The 23,954-nt window shown below is 51.9% G+C and overlaps 2 protein-coding genes and 1 long non-coding RNA gene across 7 annotated transcripts; 1 reads left to right on the top strand and 2 right to left on the bottom strand.

Moving 5' to 3' along the window:
- Positions 1–3,527: 3,527 nt before the first annotated feature.
- Positions 3,528–5,797, bottom strand: LOC122367758. Its single transcript, XR_006254114.1, has 2 exons — positions 5,452–5,797; positions 3,528–4,333 (listed from the first exon to the last, which is right to left on the bottom strand). It is a non-coding gene; the product is annotated as an uncharacterized LOC122367758 (long non-coding RNA).
- Positions 5,731–12,145, top strand: LOC122367756 (RAB6A-GEF complex partner protein 2-like). Of its 5 annotated transcripts, XM_043341129.1 has the most exons (7): positions 5,954–6,072; positions 6,198–6,395; positions 6,644–6,813; positions 7,287–7,550; positions 7,822–8,064; positions 8,518–8,721; positions 11,191–12,145. In XM_043341129.1, exons 3-7 carry the CDS (start codon positions 6,655–6,657, stop codon positions 11,491–11,493), a joined length of 1,173 nt encoding a protein of 390 aa, XP_043197064.1. In that variant the 5' UTR covers positions 5,954–6,072; positions 6,198–6,395; positions 6,644–6,654; the 3' UTR covers positions 11,494–12,145. The 5 variants fall into 5 exon arrangements, with proteins under 5 accessions (XP_043197066.1, XP_043197063.1, XP_043197068.1 ...); XM_043341131.1 differs by lacking the exons at positions 5,954–6,072; positions 6,198–6,395 and adding an exon at positions 5,731–5,862; XM_043341128.1 differs by lacking the exon at positions 6,198–6,395 and having other exon boundaries at positions 5,940–6,072.
- Positions 12,146–12,323: 178 nt separating this feature from the next.
- On the bottom strand, positions 12,324–23,912 carry LOC122367759 (integrator complex subunit 6-like; the record flags this gene model as incomplete). The annotated part of the gene is made up of 11 exons (XM_043341134.1): positions 12,324–12,976; positions 14,440–14,676; positions 16,682–17,270; positions 17,572–17,709; positions 18,014–18,207; positions 18,546–18,786; positions 19,334–19,561; positions 20,237–20,389; positions 20,858–21,078; positions 21,932–22,066; positions 23,729–23,912. Coding segments are annotated over 11 exons (2,517 nt in total), but the record flags the coding sequence as incomplete, so codon positions are not given.
- Between the last annotated feature and the right edge of the window lie 42 nt (positions 23,913–23,954).

Here is a 23,954-nt window from a genome sequence, read left to right as displayed (position 1 = left end):
AGCAGCTGCCGGTCGCCGGCACAGGCCATTTTGCGTCCTTCGACGGCACAAGGGGGGGGGGTTGGTACGACCCCCCCCCCTCGCGTTTGGCCCCTGATCGAGTTAGAGCTTCGCGGAAAAAACGAGCGTGTTGCCCGTCACGAGAGGAAGCCGATGATACCCAATTTTAAGGTCCTAGGTCATCGGGTGACCTTTCAGGTCAGGTCAATGACCCGAAAACCGGGAAAATCGGGACCTGTTAGAAAGTCGTAAAGTGTGGCTGCTATGTGGTTTTCCGGGGTGCTGATCACGAATATCGTGTTAGTTTTGATCAGAGATGATGTTTTTAAGCATTTAGACCAGGTCGGGTCAGGTCAGGTCAGGTCAACCGGTAGGGGTTGTGACGGGTATTCGTAATACGTGTCAACCGCCTCTGACAGCTTCGTAACATGTTACGAAGGCACCAAAACTACTTCGTAAATGTTAAAATGGTTGGTAAATTCGAATTCAGCTCCAAAAACTAGCCTAGAAACATGTAAAACTCGAAAAGTGAACCGAGGTCACCCGAGGTCACCAAAGGTCAATGACCTGACCTGACCTTCAGGTGACCTTGACACCCACCCTAATGTATGGGAGCAACATCAAATCACATGTTTGAACGTTTGAAACCACGAAAAGCTTGCAAACGCGCGGCTAATGCGAGCCGACATACGCCGAACGCGATTTCGGCCAAACATGGTCACGGAAAAGAGGTCACAGGTCAAAGGTCATTGCGGTCAGGGTCATGAAATTTTCAGGGAACGTGTAAAATTGATCAATGCGAGGGTACTGAAAGTTTCGTCGCGATCGGCCGCTTTTTACGCGAGTTATTCGCGAAAAACCTTAGGGGGGGGGGGTTGCATCAACCCCCCTTGTGCCGGCGAAGGTTAATCTCATAAGGTCACTGACGTCACGTTAGGTCACTACATTCAACAAGGTAACGAAATCACATAAAGCGAGTCGATGCGTTTTTGTCTCGATCAGAACAGTAACTTTTTGCTGAGTTATAGGATGGCTACAATAGGCGAAAACTTTAAATACCTATCATCAAGGTCAGTGGTCACCGAGGTCATTCGAGGTCACCATATTCGAAAGGCCTATGAAATCGCATACCGCAAATCTACTGGAGTGGTACCATTTTCGTTTCGATCAGCTCGCTACAGGTCTGCCTATCAACGGCAGATTCAGAAATTCGCTGGCCCTGCATATGCTGCTCTGGCAGCGGATTCACCGAATGTCCGCCTGCCACTCATGCCAGTAGCAGGCTCGGAAATTCGTCGGCCCCGAGTTTGCTGTTATTATACCGGCAGCGAATTCGTTGCATAGGCGGCGGAATGGGGAGGGCACCGGGGCACCGTGCCCCCTTGATTTTGGCATTTTAACATTAGCTCTATGGGCGTTGCATAGAAAGAATGGAACCAAAAGTCGGCAGTGCCCTCGGGAAGGTCGGGAAGGTGTTCCGCCGCTCCTGATTCGTTGAATGACTGTCTACTAGCAGCAGATTCGGGGCGATACCTGCTGCTGCCTATTGGCCAATATCGTAGTCATGCCGTGCTCGTAGTCAGGCCGTAGTCATCCCCATTGGGTCCTGCGTGCACGGGTCTCCGTGGCGGCAGAACCAAATGACCTTACCGAGGATGCTCTTCATTCTCAACACTGGCTCGTGCCTCGTAGTGTCATCAATTTATGTGTTTTAACACTAAAAAACTAGTTAAAATAAAAAAACACGAGCAGTTATTTTTTCTCGTATAAATATTGAAATGCTGTCTGAGAAAAAATGTCATTTACTTTTTGCAGTGAACTAATGGCTTGTTTGTGAATTTTTTGCTGTGTTTTAGAGGATAATTTATGACAGGCTATAGGAGTGGCGCAGATGTTTCAAACGTGATTTTTTGAAATAGCACTGGCGACAAAGAGCAATAGGGTCAATGCGTGTTTATTTTATTGGAAATTATTCTTAGTTACCCTAGATTTCCGATGCTACTTACCCAGTAAGGAAGGGTTCATTCGATTTCTTTCATGCACAATTTACTTCTTATGCTGTTCCTTCAGCGCTGTCGATACAGCTTACACAAAAATACACTCGCTAGATCGGCCAATGAGGCGGCAGAACTAGGAAACAAGCGCACTTTTCACCAATGAAAAACCGAGATGCGTCTGCAACATATGCGGTAGGCATGCTACTGAACAGATCCTCTGCGCGTATCAGTACCTTGCCCTCAACCTATATACCCTGCCTTCAACCTCAGAATTTGATCATTTGTCTTATTTGTTAATTTAATCACAGATTTATCCATATTAAGATTTGTAATTGTAATTGTAGAGAAGTTGGTGATTCAGAAGTCTAAATATGATAAAATGTCATATTAGAAAAGTCTGGATTTCTGTGATTATATCAGTTGGGCAAACTAGGCGGCGGGAATCAAAATATGGAGGCATCAAAATATTGATTCTAGTGGGCGGAGCTTTGACCATATTTGGGCATACGTGCAGACCATCACAGAAACGTCAATTCTTCAGCAACCGGCTATAATTTCAAGATAGTTTCTTCACAAAATGAAGAGCAACGTTGAAGCTACCCGCCAGGCACGAAACAATAGCCCTAACCTCTTTGGTTAGTTTAGGAAAGCGTCTTGAAAATAATCAAGATATTGATTCATCACGGCGGCTTATCCCGGCGAGAATCAATGTTTTGATTCCGCAAACAGCTGGCTAATCATTATTTTGATTCTGAAATCAGCTGGTTTATCAATATATTGATTCTGCGAACTGACTTTCTGCAGACGTACTTCACTCTTCAAATTGATTTATGGAATGTTTCTTGTGTGCAAATAATGCAAATTCAATAAATTCATGAAGATATTATCAGCACAGGATCGTGTAATTTTTTTCTAGACCTTATTCCCACGGTAGACCAGGGATTTTCAGCACTCACCCTGGCTCCCTGCTCAAAGCTGCAAGCCTTCGAGGGAATGCGTGAAGGGAGCCGTGCTGACCTTTGTATAGGGGTTGTACTGAGTCGGAGCCGGAACCGAAGCCCGACCATTTTGCTCGGATCCGGAGCTGGAGCCGATTTTTTCCTCCGGAGCCGAAGCCGTCTGACATTTTCACGGCTCCACACCCCTGCTTTGTAGCATTGATTTTGAGTAAAAAAAAAGTTAACTTATCGTCTTTCACGTGTTCATGATTGTGTTTCTACGCATATGTATCCCGTCCCATTTCTGTGGAGTACAGTAAGAGATATTTCGCCGAACAATATACTCAAGCCCGTTGCACAAATTGCACAATTTGAATGAATATATGATACACGGATGTATTTGCAGTCGCAAATAATACGATTTCATAACACATTTCACAACGATCCCTGCAATTGCCACACATTTGCCATCACAAAGCCCACTCGTTGATGCTCACATCCCATGCAAAGCAATACTCACTTTTAGGACACGTCTCTTATTCAATATGGCTACGTATTTGCAAAACATGCAGTTAATAATATTTGAAACTGAGACCTAACCAATAAGACATACCGTGGACAGGTAAGAAAAAACAAATAAACGTCTGGAGAATGACCTCAACGTCTCGATGTTGCCTAATTACAAAGAGCAATTTTCGGTTTCGAATCAAATACATGAAATAAATATTAACAAAATTTGTACAGATACACTCAATATAGGGTTTATGATTAGCACGGCTACCTAAAACATCAATCCTGTCAGGTTGAGCCACTTATGTCCACACCCAAAGCAGGTCGCTTTGGAACACCACAAGATCCCATATTACCACCGAAAACGGTCACCAATTGGTTTACTGATCAGCATCTTCAGAACATTCTCGACCAAAAAGCTATCAGTCCTGTCTGTGTTTTGGTTCGCTTCATTTGGGCTATGCGCACGTTTTTCTACTCCGGTTCTAGGGACGAGATAGCAGTCATCACGCGCTGCACCAGCTCGTTCTTTGACAGGTTGGTGACGCTGTCGTCATCCGGCAGGATAAACACGTGGCGCATTTCACCCTCGGCCCCGCCAGCCACATACACACTTCCTTACGTCATATTGTTTCTCGCCACGAGATCAAAGTTCAAAAGGTCGTGATGTAGGTAGTCTCGGCCCAGCCCGAGTCAGGTACTCCACCGGGCACCGGTTGGTCGGGTGCGGCCAGGTCCGCGCAACGCCGCCCTACTTCGGTCGACGCTCTGGTTGACAGGGATGGCGTTGTCATACAGTTGCCTGTCGACTGAACAGCGATTCAAGACGCCATCCTTGACCCTCTGAAGCCGATCCCCGCAACAACCAGTGTTTGATCCTTGGTTAACCTGCAGCAAACAACAGAACACAATAATTAGGACATTTGTGGACAATAAATTAGGAAACTATATGTGTTATTATTCTACTTGTTCACCAACTATTAATTTTAGAATATATTCATTAAAAAATTAAATTGTCACTTAAATTTCCACTGAACGCCACCAGGTGTGCCAACAACTGTCATTTCATGCAGTTATAAAAATTCTGCCAAAAAGTAGATGAGGCCAGTTGTACCAACAGAAAAATAGGTGACTGCTGGATTTTTTTGTCTAAAAGTTACTTCACATACAGAGCATGAACGGTACAACCCTATCCGTTTACGTGCCCATCATGTTAGCTCCATGTGAAGCAGTCTTTAGGCAAAAAATTCAAGCAGGCAGCTATTTGTGTTGATAAAACTGGCCTCTAAAATTAACTTTGGCATGGACAATCCTGAAAATTAACTATCCAGCATTCCCTGGACTGACGTAAATTAGCCACATAATTTTCTTGAAGATCACGCATAATGTAAATATAGCTTACACCATTCAGCAACTTGCTTTTGTTACACTTAAAATAAGCGTCATTAAATATGAAGCAAAAATGGGCGAAGCAATTACAAGCCAAGCATACATACCTACTACTTAGATAAGGCAAACACGAACATGCACTACGACCTTTCAATCTTAACTCGGAACAAGTCAATAACCTAGTTTCCCCTAAAAATTTAAATGCTACAAATTAAAGTTGTAGCAACAATTGGGTGAGTGAGACACAAGCAGAGGCTAAAACATCCAAATTATGAAAAATATTGGACAAGCACTGCCCCCAATTCATGAGTCCACCCAACAATTCTATCATGCGAGACAAAACATTAGGCTTCTTGTAACTAATTTATACCGTAACTTTTAAAGGACATCATATTTCACTGAAATACTACACCTAAGACATCATTTTCAAAAAAAAATATAGCTTAAAAAGACATTAGAAGAGTGAGAAGGCGTCCCGCGCCGCTGACGTCGCTACCGCGCCACGTACCTAAAACCATCTCTTAAAACGAGTTTTCGGTAAGAAACGTTAAGATCACATGCCTGAAATTGAAAAACACACTTCAAAGTATCTTAAAATATGATCCATTGTTACTTACACTTCAGAAAAGGTCGCTTAAACAAAATAAAACCGAGAGCACTACGTTGCATCCAAACACCCACGACGCCGGCGCGAAATGGCGGGAACCGGAAATCGTGGCTGGATACAAAGAAAAAGAATATTTCTTACAAATGAATTATACAACTATATAACGCATTTTTTATTTTCTTTTAGACAAAATTATGAAAAAATTACAAAGGCTCGTCGTTAATGATAAACAGAGCAAGTTTTAACAGCACGTTTTTGTTGAATTATGGCGGCGAAATCTTTATGCCGTTCGTAAAGGTACGCGCGACAAACGGCTGATAGCCATGCAGCGAAAAATTTAAGCGGGGAAGTTTTTTGTATTGACTTGTCAAAAAATCTCGCCGTCATGGGGGTTATTTCCGCCGTAACGGGTCGTCTGAAGGTGGGAATGTCCCAAATTGAATCAAAATATTGATTCTATGCCCATATATGGTCAAAGCTCCGCCCACTAGAATCAATATTTTGATGCCTCCATATTTTGATTCCAGCCGCCTAGTTTGCCCAACTGATATAGCAATAGAGAAGCTTATTAGCTCACCAGTCACTGCTTCTTTCTCTCAAGCTGTTTATATACCAGCCAACTCGTACAAAGGTTTATTTGCTGATTTATTTGATGACGGTTGATGTCAGTGTAATAGTGCTTTAAGCTAGGCTAGCCTTTGTTTGTATATGCTAGGATACATGATTTTATATGATTACTTTGCAATTGCTTGGCAGATAATGATGATTGAATTGCTATAACACATATCATGATTGGAGCAATTTTGACCCCTAGTGGTAACTGGTACCTAATATCTCATTAAAGAGGACATGACATGCAGACATGTGATACTTATTCCAACATTGAGTTGTATCAGATGATATCCGCAAGCGACATGTTATTATTAACTTATTCCGATAGTTTCTCAGACTTTGGTAGGTATACACAACATGGGAAAAAATCTTTAGACATTCTTGCCCATATATGGTTAAGGCGATTGCCTCCCCTTGATTGGAAGTTGTTTGTAGAGATATGTGCATCAATAACTGATGTACTTTAAATCTGTTCTTTCTTAGTCTTGTCAGACTATACTTCCTGCAATGCTCCATCACATTATAAATAAACTGTAACTGAGTACAGTCTGACTACCCATTCTGAGCGCCGCTGTGTGGATGTGTTCCAGCGGACTGAGCCATGATCGAGGTGATCTGTGAGCTGGTGGACGGGCCGGTGTTCCTGGCCGGCCAGACGCTGCGCTGTACCATCACCCTGCGCTGCCCGGAGCTGGACCGACAGGCGGCAGCCACGTCCAATAGCGACGTCTGCGAGAACCTCGCATGGGTCAGCGCGCAGGTGAGAGGCAGGTGGTATTCTGCTATGAATCGTTTTTAGACAGGAGAATTACGATGAGTTTGTTATTTGTCCCATAGCTTGCTTGCGTATCAGACTACCGTTGGTGAGAGCTCGAGCTTGTGTCACTGGAGCGCTCGACAGTTGAGACTCCTGACGGGCATGGTCTGCGGTTGGTGAGAGCAACCGTGATCCTTTGAAAGCTGTTGGGTGGGAGTGACCGTGTCGGGCTTAGATGGGCACGTCAAACTTTGGTATCACAATTATTTCGTCTCTCTTGCCTGAATTCCTCTCTCGACCGAACTTGTACGATTCCAATCGGGAGTAGGGGGTCGGAATCCACACAACAAGCTCTCCTGAGCGTGAACTCCGGCCATCAATCCGCCGATTTGAACACTCGAACTAAATAAAAAAAGAGAATTATCACTGTAGCTGAACGATGTTCTCACAGCCTCACCCGACCCTCTCGTCCTCAGGTGCAGTGCTTCTGTCAGGTCAATGACCACAAAGTCCGCCACCGCGCGGCGGCCACCGACGCCGACCTGGCAGCCGTCTCCAGTACGGCCTACCTCCCGGACCGCGGCGAGCGGGGTCGGATCGTGCTGGCCACAAAGCCCACCATCCTGGTGTGCGACCTGCGCCTTCGACCCGGCCAGGCACACCGGCTCCACTACAGTCAAAAACTCCCCGCCGACGCCATGCCCACCTACCTGGGACAGGCGGTCAGATATGTGTACAAGGTGGGTGGCCGAAGCGACGGACTGTTCAATTGTGTGGCTACCATTTTTATCAATTCTTCCTCACATCGATCGTTAAACTAAGTGTTGCTTTTAGCAACATTTGATGTTGGTTTTGATGAATGAATTTAAATGTTACATTGAAATTAAACGTCACATTAATGTGTCTAAACGTTTTACATGCCGGTCCTTGATTCTCACACCTTCTGTGGTACCAGCCTGCACCTCTAACCTTCCGTGATCCCTCTATCACTTTACCCTCCCCTCCCGTCAGGTGACTGTGGGCGCTCAGCGTGTGAACAGTTCGATCCGGCTGCTGCGCGTGCCGGTCCGCCTGCTCCCCCTGGACCCGGCCGTCACCGTGCACCGGTCGGACGCCGAAGACGACATCACTCCGTCGAACCCGTTCCTGCCGACGGCCGCCGAGCCGGGGGAGACGAGTGACGAGCAGACTCTGCAGCTGCTGCAGCACAGCGTGGCGCGTCGCGCGCCGGCCTACTTCAACATCACCAACCAGGTGACGGAGAGAGAGGGGGAGACAGACAGAGCCGCGCGCCGGCCTACTTCAACATCACCAACCAGGTGACTGAGAGAGGGGTGGGAGGGACACTAAGCCGCGCGCCGGCCTACTTCAACATCACCAACCAGGTGACTGAGGGGGGAGGGAGAGACAGACAGAGCCGCGCGCCGGCCTACTTCAACATCACCAACCAGGTGACTGAGAGAGGGGAGGAGAGGGAGGGGGCCCCGACGGAGAGAGTAAGTTAAGGGAGCTGAGAGGAAGGGGGCTCCCACGTCATTGACCAGTATTCGGCAGAGGGGAGCTGGGGATCCTGCTCACCAATACTCGTCTTTTGTAGGAGAGTTGTTTTCACGTTTTCACTTTCCACACTACAACTGACTTACCTTCTGAAATCACCTATCTCCTGTCTCCGCCGTCTAACCGGTCTGCGTCCCCGCCCCCGAGCAGCACGGTCGGGTGGTGCGCTTCTGCATGTTCAAGACGGCCTTCAAGCTGGGCGAGGACGTGGTGGCCACGCTGGATTTCAGCGAGTCGGACGTGCGCTGTGTGCAGTACTCTGTGACGCTGGAGAGCGTGGAGACGGTCCACGAGCAGCACCAGCAGAAGGAGCAGCAGAAACCCGTGACGCGCGCATACAACAAGTGCCACGAGGTGGGTCACCGAGGGGTCTCGGGTCCTGGGCTATCTCTGTTCCTTGACTATTGTAGCGCGGGTGTCTGTGGTGTTGCTAAGCTACCATTTTGTAGGTAGTCCCGTAATTCCTCTGGTTTCTCACCCGAGTTTATTGAGCTAGATCAGCATTTGGCAGACATTGCGTGTCGTCTCGTAATCCACGGAAGTCATAATGCGCCTTTTTTACACCGCAGACGTGAAGCGGCGGGAAAAAGCGCAATCGAATCGATAAGCGACTCGATCGTGAAGTCAGGTCGCCTTAAACACAGTTATTTGTTTATGTAAGCAGAAATCGGCAACGGTCAGGAAAAGTACCCTCTGTCGCCGTTTGAATAACTATCAGACAAACATATAATTTCAGCATAGATATCTCCATCAAGGTACGAACTTTTTGCCGTAATTAATTTTTTATCCACAAGGCAATCAGGTTTATGCGTATACAGTTAAAACCCGTCTGCTGAACAGCTACCGCGTTCCTCCCTCCTCGGCTGCTCTTGTCAGCTGATGACAGGAAATGTCGTAACACGCCGGCGGGAACCGGTTTTTGGCCCGTAACTGTCACGGTATCCGCTGCAGTGCGCCGTCCGCTGTGGCGGGTCACGTCGGCCAAATGGCGCAGTGTGTATTAACCGCTGCTACTGCAGATGGATGTTTCCCGTGGGCTATTTTGACGGAGGTGCCTGCCTGTGTTTGGTGCGGTTGGTCGGCGATGTCAGGTGCCGTAATATGGAACTGCAGGCCGCCTTGATCGCAGCGCTCGCCTCATTCGCTTCATGCGGTAGTAGGTTCTGCAAATATTAACTTCAGTTGTCTCGGCTTCCCTTAGAGCGGACAGGGATTCTGAAACGTAATCCACCACCATCATCATCAGTTATCAGCTTGATCCCCCTGTTTTTCTCGCCCTCCCCTTCTCTCCTCTGTGCAGATGGTGATGTTGCCGGTTCCGCTGTGTAACACCCTCCCCCTCTGTACAGGTGTGTCTGAACCTGGAGCAGACGCACGTGATGCTGCCGGTGCCGCTGTGTAACACCCTGTCCCCCTCTCTCTATCTCACACGCGTTCTCTCTCCTCTATCCAGGTGTGTCTGAACCTGGAGCAGACGCACGTGATGCTGCCGGTGCCGCTGTGTAACCCTCCTTCCCCCCTCTGTACAGGTGTGTCTGAACCTGGAGCAGACGCACGTGATGCTGCCGGTGCCGCTGTGTAACCCACCTTCCCCCCTCTGTACAGGTGTGTCTGAACCTGGAGCAGACGCACGTCATGCTGCCGGTGCCGCTGTGTAACACCCTGTCCCCCTCTCTCTATCTCACACACGTCCTCTCTCCTCTGTACAGGTGTGTCTGAACCTGGAGCAGACGCACGTGATGCTGCCGGTTCCGCTGTGTAACACCCCCCCCCCCTCTGTACAGGTGTGTCTGAACCTGGAGCAGACGCACGTGATGTTGCCGGTTCCGCTGTGTAACACCCCCCCCCCCCTCTGTACAGGTGTGTCTGAACCTGGAGCAGACGCACGTGATGCTGCCGGTTCCGCTGTGTAACACCCTCCCCCTCTGTGCAGGTGTGTCTGAACCTGGAGCAGACGCACGTGATGTTGCCGGTTCCGCTGTGTAACACCCCCCCCCCCCCTCTGTACAGGTGTGTCTGAACCTGGAGCAGACGCACGTGATGTTGCCGGTTCCGCTGTGTAACACCCCCCCCCCCTCTGTACAGGTGTGTCTGAACCTGGAGCAGACGCACGTGATGCTGCCGGTTCCGCTGTGTAACACCCTCCCCCTCTGTGCAGGTGTGTCTGAACCTGGAGCAGACGCACGTGATGTTGCCGGTTCCGCTGTGTAACACCCCCCCCCCCTCTGTACAGGTGTGTCTGAACCTGGAGCAGACGCACGTGATGTTGCCGGTTCCGCTGTGTAACACCCTCCCCCTCTGTACAGGTGTGTCTGAACCTGGAGCAGACGCACGTGATGCTGCCGGTTCCGCTGTGTAACACCCTCCCCCTCTGTACAGGTGTGCCTGAACCTGGAGCAGACGCACGTCATGCTGCCGGTTCCGCTGTGTAACACCCTCCCCCTCTGTACAGGTGTGCCTGAACCTGGAGCAGACGCACGTCATGCTGCCGGTGCCGCTGTGTAACCCTCCTTCCCCCCTCTGTACAGGTGTGTCTGAACCTGGAGCAGACGCACGTCATGCTGCCGGTTCCGCTGTGTAACACCCTCCCCCTCTGTACAGGTGTGCCTGAACCTGGAGCAGACGCACGTGATGTTGCCGGTTCCGCTGTGTAACCCTCCTTCCCCCCTCTGTACAGGTGTGTCTGAACCTGGAGCAGACGCACGTGATGCTGCCGGTTCCGCTGTGTAACACCCTCCCCCTCTGTGCAGGTGTGTCTGAACCTGGAGCAGACGCACGTGATGCTGCCGGTGCCGCTGTGTAACACCCTCCCCCTCTGTGCAGGTGTGTCTGAACCTGGAGCAGACGCACGTGATGCTGCCGGTGCCACTGCACGTGACGCCCTCGTTCCGCTCCGAGCTGGTCGAGCTCAGCTGGCGTCTGCACTTTGAGTTTGTGACCACGACGGGCGGCGCTGTGCCTCTGGCCACGCCGACCGACCCGGCGCACCACGCCACCTGGGAGGCGCCCGACACGCTGCCCATCGAGACCATGGTGTGGGACCTGCCGGTGCGGCTGTGTCCCACCAGTCCCGGCCACGTGGCGCAGGCGCTGCATATGGCCGTCACCCATGCAGTGTCCGTGTGAGGGGGTGGGGAGGGGGGAGGTAGTCTCATGGGACCAAAGACTGAGACGGTGCGGTGGGTGAGGACAGGTATGGTGCTCGCTGTGGTCGTGTGAATTGTGGGGTTGAAATATGGTGTTTCTGCATTCTGGGATGATTGGATGGTTATGTCTTGTACTGGGGTACTGGCCCGGCCGTTTAGTGAAACAGACCGCGAATGTATGTCAGGTGGCGTCGTAATTCACTTTGTTACCCATTTCCACATGTTGTACGCAGATGAATCTCATAAGCACTTTGCAATACGTGTCAAATCAAACCTTAATCGCATTGTTTTCGCTCCATTTTTTGCCTTTAGGCCTGATCGATTCGGATGTTTATTGAGACTGCTGCTAAAGCTAACATCACGCGTTTAAAATCAATTAACAACGAAGTGGGATTCAAGAGCGAAGTTGAACCCTAGTTCAAAGGCCTACCGTGATTTTCAGCGTCATTTATGGACTATGATCGTAGGTTTCCATGACGGACAAAATGGTCTTATGAACCGCATTTTTATTGTTATTGCTTACTGGGTGTGTGCACTGTGCATATATTTATGATGAATGATTTCCCTGGAAGTCATCCTGCGCGCGATCTTTTATCCGAATATTATGTAAAATATATAAAATATCAACAAAACGTGTCATTTAATTAACAGATTTCAGGTTTGTCGGGCTTAATTGTTTTGCGCTAGTGATTTTATCTGGAACAAAGGATGCCTTCTGGGTCTCAGGTCTGGTTCTGCGCTGTCCTGAAACAAGTGCGCCCCGCCCAAACATTCGCATGCTTCAGTACGACTGCTGACACACTATTTGGCGACATTTGGCATCCGTAACTTTATTTAATAAAAACACTGCATCAACAATGTTGGAGCCAATCGGTCAACTGTCAAATCATCCACGGACACTAGCAGTCTCACGCAGTTTCACCGGCGCACGCGCACACACCCACACATACACACACAGAGGCGTCATCGATGAGCACGTGCACGCTACGGACCTGTGACACAAACGAACAGAACACTAGAAATACAACAAAACGGCTAAGAAAATAGTCCGGTTATTGTACAAATATGGTGGCATAAACTGCCGCCGACCGTGGCAAGGGTGGGAAAATGGTGGGGCGGCCCGGCCGGCCTGCGGAGGGCGCGGCGGGAGGCGCGCTGCCCGCCGCGGTGTCAGCCCGGCCGCCGGCGCCGCGCGCCTCGCTCGGCACCCGTGTATCACAGAAGGGACGGGCGGCGCCCGTCGCTGGCCCGCGCGCGCGCCCGCTCTCACCGCGGCCCGTTCTGTTTGAGCTGTCCGTTCCGCAGCGGCCACTCGCGACTACCGTCCAGATACGCCTCCAGCCGCTCGGCCAAGTGTTTCCGCTTGAGGCGGCGCGACTCGGCGATTATTTCGCGCACAAAGTCCGTCCGCGTGGCACTGTCACCCTGCACCGTGGCCAGTCGGCTGAACAGCACGTCGTAGTCTGAAAACGGACGGTACGTCAGAACGGGCGGTCCTGCAGGCGGGGAGAGATGGCGGCGGGACGACAGCGGCGCTTGACGAGGGCGAGACGGACGGGGACAGAGGGCGAGGAACTGCCGACAGGCGGACAGCCCGGAACCAGTGGGAAGCCAAAGCCAAGAAGCGTTCGACGAGGTAAAATTAGGAATGATTCATGACGCTAATGCTTATACTAATGCTGATGCTTGGACAGAACGGGCAGACCAATGGCGATTCAAATAAATGGAATATTTTGTTCCGAATTTGTTTGATTATTTTAAAGTTCAACGCACTGCACCAGTGATTCAGAAATTGGTTCAACTACCCCGCAGTTAGATCGACAATACCGGCCACCATCAACCGTCAATGCAAGTCTGCTGATAAGTGTGGGACTTGAGAAGCGTCCACAGCAAACAATATGTGGCTTCTGAACCACAATAATGACGAACAACATTGCTGAAACGAAAAGAACTACCATTCTTTTAAACGTAGCACAACACAAATAAGATATCAAACAACGCTCACAAGATACAATTTGAACTCTGCGGCCGACGAAAATTACCGAGCGTCACACAACACATGGGTTACTTAGACCAGTATAGCGCCTTTTGGGGCGACTAACGGAGCGAGCGAGGGGGTGAGTCTTGCACGTGCGAAATTTCGAGGGGGTACCTCCAACTGACTTGTGCACGGCACCCTACTGACTGGTCTCTAGCGATGTGCCAAATTTGGGCACAATCGGCCCAGCCGTTCTCGAGATCTGGAAGCGGCACCCTGCACGCGCGCACGTGCAAAATGGGTCCCAACTGACTTGTGCACGGCACCCTAGTAACCGGTCCCTAACTGTGTACCAAATTTGAGCGCAATCGGTCGAGCCGTTCTCGAGATCTGGAAACGACCCCTGCACGTGCGCACGTGCAGCGGCACCCCAACTCTGGCACATGGATATGCAGTGCCTAGTGGGTGCCTACCTACATGCCAACTTTCAGCGCAATCGGCCAAGTAGTTACCGAGATATTGCAACAATTACAAAAGTGACACCTCTTCGTTTTGCACGTGGCACGTGCATAAGGGGTCACCCACATGCATCGGGAATAGTCCAATACTTGGTAGAAGGAATGAAGCTACCCTACAAAAATTACCGCATGTAAATCGGTCAAGTGGTTGCTGAGATATAAGTCTCGCAAAAGCGTCCGCACGGCCGGCCGGCCGGCCGCTCATACTCAGAAATTTCCGTTATTCTACGTAAGACTCCGCTCGCTTCGCTCGCTCCGTAACAAGAAAAAGATATATCCGGTGCTAATCAAGCGCTAATCAACGATCAAGCACTCGTCAAGAGCATCCTAACAACCTGCACGTAACTATTATAGCCCGCACGATCCAACTATTCTAACCCAGCTGTAAGTACCAATTATAGGGGGAGGGGAGCAGAAGTAGAATACTCACTGCGTCCGGGCCGCCGGATCTCCTTGAAGAGGCTCTGGCGCAGCTGCCGGTTGAGCAGCCGGTCGGGCCGGCCCGGCGGGAGGCCGCCGTTCACGGTGGGCGGCGAGGGCCGACAGCCGGCCGCCGCCGAGGAGTGGGAGTGGGAGTGGGAGTGGGAGTTTGTCCGCGGCGACGGCGGCGGCGACAGGCTCACTTGAGACGGCTCCGAGGACGTCCGAATGTCCGACAGCTCCGTGTCTGAGAGAGCGGGGGCGGGGGGGGGGGGGTCAACATATCGTCAGACGTCCGGATGTCCGATAACTCCGTGTCTGCGGCGGCGGGGAGGCTTGGTCAGAGGGACGATACGGGAAGACGCAAAACGCGATCAGACGAGACGAGCGTCCGGGACTCGCAGACACATCACAGAGCGGAACATGAGACGGAATGAGAGGGGACGACGCGAGACGGGAACCATACAAATCCACCAAATCAAACGGAACAGAACAAAGCACAACTAGGTGAAAATATTGAAGGAGCTGTGCGTTACAGCCGCCAGTGTGATTTCACAGGTTCAAAACCTCAACCTGGACTGCGACGGTTCGACAAGTGAGACACATAACAAAACAAATACCGGCCAAGAGCGCGCAAGATAATTGACTATGCAAACATGCTAAGAAGTTCAACTAACGAATCTTGGCAGAATAGCGCGCACAAATTCCAAGCGGCCAACGTTCATGTGTAAACACGAGAAGTTTCTGGACAAAATTCGCTTAAAGGCAAACAATGTTGAGTAAATTATCGCTTTAGCTTATCTAACACCCGTGAAACCTAGAATCAGACCATCACCAAAGCCTACAGGGTGTAACGAAATTATCCGGACATCTTTATTCGCGCTGTAATTAAGAAGCAAGACAATCTGATATTTTCTCTTTTGAATTATTATATAGCCACCTTTCATAAGAGCGCAGGTACAAATTTCTGAAGCATTCCAGCCACTGGATTTTCCAGCACAGTGGGTTTCATATAGAGTAGCGCCATACTAACCTGTACCCACAGTTGGGCGGCGCTGGTGGCGGGTGTCCCCTCATTCATCTCCTGATGGACAATATAGTCCATAAGATATCGATGGAATTGGGATGGGAACTATTTCCAGGCCATAGCCCGTTAGCCCAGAAGAACAATAGGTCCTCTCGGCATCACTTCTCATTCTGCTAGGGACTTGAAGTTGGTGCGCCGCCCCGCATGAAGACTGCGCGGCTTGAATCAGGCATCAGCACGCGTTCAGAAACCGAGCCCTCCTGTGCCGTCTGGCTGAGTGGCTCCAACCAATCGCTAGCCAGGATGTTGCGCCGGTAATACTCATTACTGATAGTGGTTTTCTGTGGCGTCATGAACAACTTGAATATTGCACAGCAGCTGAACATGCTCCAGGTCTGGATTTTGGCCGGACGTTTGACGCCGGCGACGGCCGGCATGTTCGAGCTGCTGGCAGCCCACACATGGCCGATTTGACGGTTCAACGGACATCGCAGCTCGAACAGTTTCCCATCCAACCAGGCCACCTCATTCATGTGTTCCTTCGACCAGTGGACACGCCATGGCCTGAGGCCAAAGGTGGTGGACTGGTTGTTTTCCCGTCAACTTCATTGTCTTTTTCAGTTTGAAGGGCAGTAAAACCAAGCTAGAGGGCGGGTGACGGTGAATCATGATATGGGACCTCTTATTATCTGCCTTGGTAAGAATTCGAGTCAGTTTGCGAATTAATTGGTGCCGTTTCCTTGCCGCTATCCTGACAACTCTCCTCACCACTTGGCAAAGGGCGCCCTTTGCGATCGAGGCCGGGCTGAGTCTGCCACCAAGTCCAAGCTTATTACGCCTCAGGCAGATGTGCTACTGGCTGCTGCTGATGTCAAGCTGCTGACAGACCAGCTTCTGGCTCATGCCACCATGCCACCAACACGTAGCCTTACTACGAAACGAGAGACTGTACTCCCTTCTCTCCACCGCCTTAAACGAAAACTATCAAATGAACCCGTCGGCGACTCGACTCTTACTCAGAGCAAGAGTCATTTCGCAAGGTCAGGTCACTGCTGAGTTGAGAGCAGATACCAGAGGTATGCATTCATCCAATTTTCCAGCTTCTAACATTACAAAAGAAACTGTGCGAGCAGATATGGCGAAAAAATAGATGTCCGGATAATTTCGTTACACCCTGTAGTTAGTTTAACACGGGTAGCAGCTCCACCGCACGGTCTCGTCTTACCGTCCTCGAGTTCCTCCAGGGTGACCACGGTCGGCTGCGGCGGCGGCGGGGTCGGCGGGAGCACCAGGGGCGGCGCCGCCGGCACCGTCACCACCGGAGGCGTCAGCGGCGGCGGCGGCGGCGGCGGCGTGGGCGGGGGCGGCGCGGCCGGCGGCGGCACCGTCACAGCCGGCGGCTGCTGGGGCTGCGCCGCTACCATCGGCGGCGGCGGCGGCGCCGGCGCGGCGGCCGGCGGTGTGGGCGGCGGCGGCGTCACCGGCGGCCGGCCGCCGCGCGGCACGTAGCCCAGCGACACGACCACGGGCTCGGCCGGCGGCGGGGTGGCCATCAGCGGCTGCGAGGCGTTGATGAACATCATGCCGGGCGGCGGCGGCGGCAGTTCGCCGATCGGCGGCGTCACGGTGATGGGCGGGGAGGCCGGCGCCGGCTTATCCGGTATCACCATGACCGGCGAGACGGGCCGGCGCGGCGGCGCGCCCAGCCGCCGCTGCTTGGAGCGCGGTCCGCCCGAGTCGCCCGAACGTTTGCCCGGCCGCACGCCGCCCGACTTGTCGAGTAGGTCGATGTCGGCTTCGTCCACCATCATACGCTGCGGCAGGGAGTACGGTCAGCCACGGAGCTCTCCAGCTGGGGTAGCCAGGGACCGTACCGGGACACCAACATATTGCACGATATCGCTCATGAAATGGGATGAAGAGACATCACGGAAACCGATATTAAAACGATACTGCATGTTATCTTACGTTTATAATTGCAGTTATCCCATGTTATCCCAGGTCCCTTTGTATAAGAATAGACCCTGTTCTCGGACACTAATTCTCAAAATCCAACGCCCCCAAACACACGCAGTCCACCAACCAGCAGCAAGTCACCCCAGCCTCTCCTCTCACCTTATCAATCTTGAAGGGGTTGCCGAACATGTGCTGCCGGACGGGCACCGTCTCGATCTCTCGCAGCGGCGCCGGCAGCCGCTTCAGGTAGTCCTGGTAGTTGCCCATCTGACTGACGGCCATGTTATGCACCTGGTCCTGGGGTAGGTACCCAGGGGGAGAGGTCAGTGGGGGAGGGCTTGCAAGGGTCGGACAGATGTCCCGCAATGGTGGACTACACATGTTGCATGGACGTTAGAAATAAATGAAAGAATGGACGCAAGACGGAAATATAACTGCACCCTATATCGCATATTTATCTAAACGTCTATAAAACAAAGACAAACTAGCCGCTTAACACCTCAGCAGCATAATCATATGCAGGCTCATGACCTATGTCAACAATTCGCACCGTTCATCCAACCCGGCTCAGCTACCGTCACCCCCGGCGCACACCACCCACCTGGTCCTGCATTTTGATGAGCGACACGTTGGTCTGCATGAAGTTGGCGCGCATGCGCACCACCTGGTCCAGCAGGTGTTTTCGTCCGATGTCGAACGGATTTCGGTAGCTCTGCGTGGGCAGGTCGCCGTCCCTCACGGCCAGCGTGACGCCGGCCATGTCCCGCATCTGCTCCAGCAGGCCCGCGAACTTGTCTGTAAGGTCAAACGGGACAGGGGAACGGTGAGTTAGTTCCCAAGAATTGCGCTGGGCGTAAGGCCTGTCATTACACTGAAATGTTTTTCACATTTCGCATGAATTGACAGCAAATTAAATATCAACGTCGAGTGTGATGATATCAGAGCGGTTACCTATCAATCAAGTTTTCCTAACAACTATGCCTGCTTACAAACACAGCTGACCTACACCCAACACGGATCGAGCAAGTCTCCGCGGCTTATCAGTATACGCAAAACACTCTCATCACATCTCCAGAACCCACCCTCATTTCTCCCCTCCCACCCCACCTGCCCCTTCCTACCCCTCTTCTCACCTTTGAGCGCCGGGTTGCTGGTGGCCTCCCGTGGCGGCGGCCTCCTGCTGGTCACCTTCACAGCCGCCTGGTCCGAGCCCGGCTGGCGGGCGGCCACCTCGTTACACAGTCGGTCGTACTCGAGCTTGGCCTGGTTCTTGAGCCGCTTCAGGTGGTTGATGACGTTGACGGACAGACCATTGTCCAGGTTGTCGGGCACTAGATTCGGCGCTCCCATCCGCTTCAGTGCCTGACGAAGAGGCTGAGAGGGGAGAGAGAAAGGTGAGAAGTAGCAGTGACATAGCGACGACAGAGTCCCCAGGAGAGGCTGGTAAGGGGGAAACATCGCAATGAAACAGCTCGGACGGCGGAAATCATATGACAGGCTTATAAGATTCAGGAGACATTTATTCAGGATCTAACGATAGCGAGGCAGGCGTCAAGACACAGCTGGGCAACAAATTAATACCGAGAGTCAGAAAGATTATGAGCAGCTAGTGGGCTAGTCGAGACGAAAAGTGACAGAATTCGAGAGTTGGGGACATGAAGTTAGTTGTTGAGGTCACCAAAGTACCCGGGAACAAAGAAGTTAGCCTCATGTACCGAGTCAAGCCACTGAAAGTGGACGGTAGAGCAAGGCATGACGCGAATCAGCATGACTAGAGCAAACGCTTGTATGCCACAGTAATTTGCCCGTCACCCAGACGGCATCCCTGATCCCACCCTACCGTCCGCACCAATCTCCTCAGTTCCGTTCAAACCCCCGCCTACGTAATCTTGCCCGCCTACTACCGTCCCTCCCCACTCACCTGGGCATAGTAGGCCGGCATCGTCCTGAGGTAGCTCTCGAAGCGCGCCTTCCACTCCTTGGTGGGTTTGAGCCGGTGCACCTTGAAGAGGTCGTCCAGTAGCGGCAGCAGCACCGGGTAGTTGTACGGCATCACGAACAGGTTGACACACGTCAGCGTCGTGCTGGCCTTGAGGTAGCCGAACGGCAGGCCGGCGTCGCCTACCTTGGAGCTGTTGGCGATGTACACCTGCCGGCGCGAGCAGAAAACCGGGTCAGATTAGATGCACACACGGACGCCATGCTGTCGACTCTTTTTCGCCGCATTCATGACTACCAAAGTCTTCAGGCGCACGGTTTCATCAGATGATCAGTCTGGGTCGACAGCGGTAACAGCTTATTTCAGCCATGCAGACCCCGGAATAGACGTCAGAGCGACACGAGACCCTATATGTGTAAGGTCAGCTATCTATCGGCAGCTGTTACCAATCGCGTCCTCCGTCATACCTACTGCCACTTCTCCGATACGGTGACAGCTGACTAGGGGAAGCCCGATATCGTGAATGGGCCAGGGAGGGCGGGAGACTGAGGGAAGTGAGGAGTGAGAGTGTGAGTGAGTGAGTGAATGAGTGAAAGAGTGAGTGAGTGAGTGAATGAGTGAAAGAGTGAGTGAATGAGTGAATGAGAGTGAATGAATGAATAAATGAATGAATTCATGAATGAGCGGGAGAGTGAGTAAGTGAGCAGAACCGCGGTGGTTCGCTAAAACACATATTGTTGCGTCACCACCACCCCATAAAACCACAAGACACAAGCCGTCCACACCTCCAAAAAGAACAGGCGACCGGACAGAAACCAACCGCCAACCTTTCCCATCCCCTTCCCCACGCTCGTTCCAAGCCCCCGCCCGGTCCCAGTGTCTCACCTGCCAGCAGGTGGAGGGCTGTTTCCTGGATAAGATGAACTGGGTGAGCGGACTCGGCTCCAGCTCGTACTTGTCGAACGGCAGGTTCTCGATCACCATCGGTTCCCGACTGGTGCAGGTGAACTTCACCACCGGGTGCGCCGACCGCGACGGCTGTGACGGAAAGATAGCGGGTCAGGTCAGAGGGACATTAACGGGTCAGGGCGGGTCACACGGCCGACCAGGACGGCTGCGACGGGCAGACAACGGGCCAAGTCATAAGAGACATCGATACACCTGGTCAGGGTGGGGAGGGCAGTTGGCAGGACAGCCGCCACTCGGCAGGGCAGAGCAGACCACCTGGCGCGGTTGTTAAAGTAGTAAATTGTTGGTTCTCTAAAACGCGATCATCGGTCCATCAAGATACTTTGAGAAGCTAAAATACAATTCAATGATTAATTTCATTGTTAGCTGATCACTAAAAATAAAAACAAAGTAACTAAAAGCAAGACACGCACTGGCTGAACACGTCAACACAACCCCCCGTTCCCTAACCCGTGCCGTCCCCTCCCTTACCCAGCAATCACCTCACCTAGATGTCCCCTCACATCCTTCCCCTTCCCTACCCCCTCGCCGACTCACCAGACTAGGCGAGCTGACCTCTGGCCAGAACGCCTCGGGGATCGGCCAGTGGCCGAGCGGGAAGCCCTTCTGCGCCGAGCGGGGCACGTATATCAGCTTCCGACAGCTGTGCCACGACTGGCTGGACAGCGGCTGCGGCGAGGCGGGACGCGACGAGTTGGTCTCGCTGCTGAAGTTGATGACGTTCTCCTTACCGCCCTCACCGTCCGTGTCCGGTCCGCCTGGGGGGAAGGGGGAGGGAGGGAGTACGTTACACAACGGGAGCCGTGGCAGGAGGTGATCCGCCTAGTGGAGGGGGGGGGGGGGCACGTTACAGAGGGGGCCATAACAGGGGGTATGGTCTGCCTGGTAGAGGGAGGGGGACGTTACACTGGGCCGTGAAAGGGAGGGGGTCCAATTACTGGTGGAGGGAAGGGGCACTTTACTATTGGGCCAAGTCGGTCGACAGACTAGGTCGTGAAGGTTATGATCAGCTAGTGGACTGGTCGAGACGTAAGGTGACGAGACTAGACTTGGGGACATGAACTTAGCTTGTTTGGGTCACCAAAGTCACCAGGAACAAAGAAGTTAGTCTCATGTCATGCTGTTTGGGTGCCGACTCTTCCGCTACAGACCAACTTTACGTTCAGAGTTCGCGTTAGGAAGCTACTCAGCCACGATTGGAGCAGTCACTGTTGTGGGCTGGTTACGTAAACGGGCTGACGGGACCGCGCTGAAGTCATTCCGTGAAATTGACAACACCACAGGTCAGTCGTACCCAGAGTTACGGTGGGTCGGACTCGCGACTCCGTCTGAAGTAAAACAGCCATTTTGTGACAGGAATAAATGATCCTAAATCGGAACCACAGCAAATGACGACCGGTAGTTAATGTGACAATAAACACACGAAACATACATCAGTTCAGATATTTACCAACCATGACATCAGTTCAGAGACGATAAAAATGAATCGTCCAGGCTACCCATGTCGTGAAAAGCATAGAGATCTTCTATACAAGTACATAAGATCTCTATGGTGTTAAGTCCCAAACCCTCCCTAGCAGAGGCTATTATTCTATTATCCGGTCATCTTACCAGGATCGGTAGCGACTGGCGGCGGGTCGGGACCCATCTTCTCGAAGTTGATGACCACGCCGCTCTGTATCTTTTGCACCAGCGACTCGACACACTGCATCAGCATTCGGTGAGAGGTGATGGCGTAAGAGCGGCCTGCGAACACACAGACAATGCAGGGGTAACGTGCGAGCGAACGGCCTGCGAAACATGGACACAGTCAAGCGAGGGGTGACACCGGCCGCGGAGGTATACACCAGGCGCAGTTCGAGTTGGCCAAAGCACAGGACGGCGGGGCAAACCATACATAAGTTTCGTTGGGTAGACGCAGATGACAAGATGATGGTGAGCTTGAGATGTGCTATCTTGACAAAAGTTGTTGAGATAAATCCTAATTTGCATATAAAACGCACTTGTGGCTGCTACTTTATGCAAGTGACATTGACAGTCGCATATTCCTGATTTCTCGAACAATTATCAGACAGAGACACAATCACAAAATAACACACGGCGCTGTAATCAGTACCGTCGAAATCACGTCAGCAGTGCCGCAGCACCATCAAAACAGGGCATCCTCGCTCGCTCACAGTTCATCAGCACCCGTCTCACGGTCCATTACCACGGCCTACCGCCCGTCCACCAAAGCGCGCACGTACGGCCCTCCAGTAAAAGAGTGGTTGGTCAGCCGGTATGTTTTGGGAATAATACCTTCGTATCACACAGACATTCCAGCAAAATAACTTTATAGAAATGAGAGAAGAGCATTCGTGCGGCCACTTCGGCAATTATTGCTAACAGCCCTAAACGCTACTCAACCCTAAATGTATTCATCAATACTGGTCGATTATTGTAATGTTGACAACCAACCACTTAACCCTCGGAGGGTCGTACCGCCAACGGTAAGGTCCACACAAAGTAACCAGCAGCTAAAGGCCAGCACTGACGGGCGGCATGCGTCCCACCCAAACCCAGCACACCGACACTGCAGGTGGTGATATCTCCAGCCCACCGCTACCGTCCGTCCAATATAATCACAACCAGAGCGACGACCCCCCCCCCCCTGCTGCAGACCAGACGCGGGAGGGGGGGGGGCACGACCAACACCTGTGTCGGAGCCAGCTGGAGAAGAAAAACGCACACGGTGGCCACAGGCATAGCCGTGAGAAATGGCGAGCTAATCGATACGGCAGTACGTCCGCTCCGTGCGTCGACAACTTCATAAAGTCTCGGCAAACAGAGTTCACTGGTGGCACGCAGAGCCGCCATCCTTTATATCTTAGAACCCGGGTTTGAGAAACATGCCAGAAAGACGTCGCGACTTGCGAAATTACATTAAGAACATTAAACTTTCGTTGCGAAACCGTAGATACTCCTGGCCAGTATGTGGACGCTAAGTAATGCACTTTGTCCGTTTTTGTTCCCGTTGGTCTATTTTGGTAGCCGTTAGCGGACAGCATTCGGTAACATTTGTCCAGGATCTGCCTATACCAGCGCACTGACCATGCGGCACCAAGTCAGCACATAACCAGTTGTCGGCTGATTTAGACAACCACGGACGCCTAATGCAGTGTCTTACGCTGCAGCAAAGTGAAAATAATAAACTGATCAAAATAGAAGGCCTTATCCTGGTTGATTAGGCAAGACCTTTCAAGCCTCACCTGGTTTACCGTTCGTAAATGGGATCAACAATAAAACTTGACCAAACTTGACGACGCTCCTTCTCATCACTTAACAACACGTCGATCTCACTCCGACCCACCAACCAACATTATGCCCTGCAGGGCCAAGAAACTTCTCTTCCTTTTTATCAACTCTCACCTCCTGTGGCGTCACACAGTTTGCCGATGCCGCTTGAGTCGCTGTCCACCAGTCCGGTGCCGTCCCGCTCGTGGGGCGGTGTGCCCGTCAGCCGCAGCACCAGGCTGAACAGTCGCTGGTCCCAGCGGAACACGTCCCGGGTCAGCTCAGTGCCCGGTATCCGGCCGTCGCGCGGGATCTTCAGCTGCCGAGAGAGGGGGAGGGGGAGGGGGTTAGTAACGGTCAC

The sequence above is a fragment of the Amphibalanus amphitrite genome, unplaced genomic scaffold (genome assembly GCF_019059575.1).
Source record: "Amphibalanus amphitrite isolate SeventyFive unplaced genomic scaffold, NRLGWU_Aamphi_draft 000894F_arrow, whole genome shotgun sequence".
NCBI classification, from domain to species: Eukaryota; Metazoa; Arthropoda; class Thecostraca; order Balanomorpha; family Balanidae; genus Amphibalanus; species Amphibalanus amphitrite.
The sequence above is the reverse complement of the archived record's forward strand: the minus strand, read 5'-3'. Positions and strand labels throughout refer to the sequence as shown.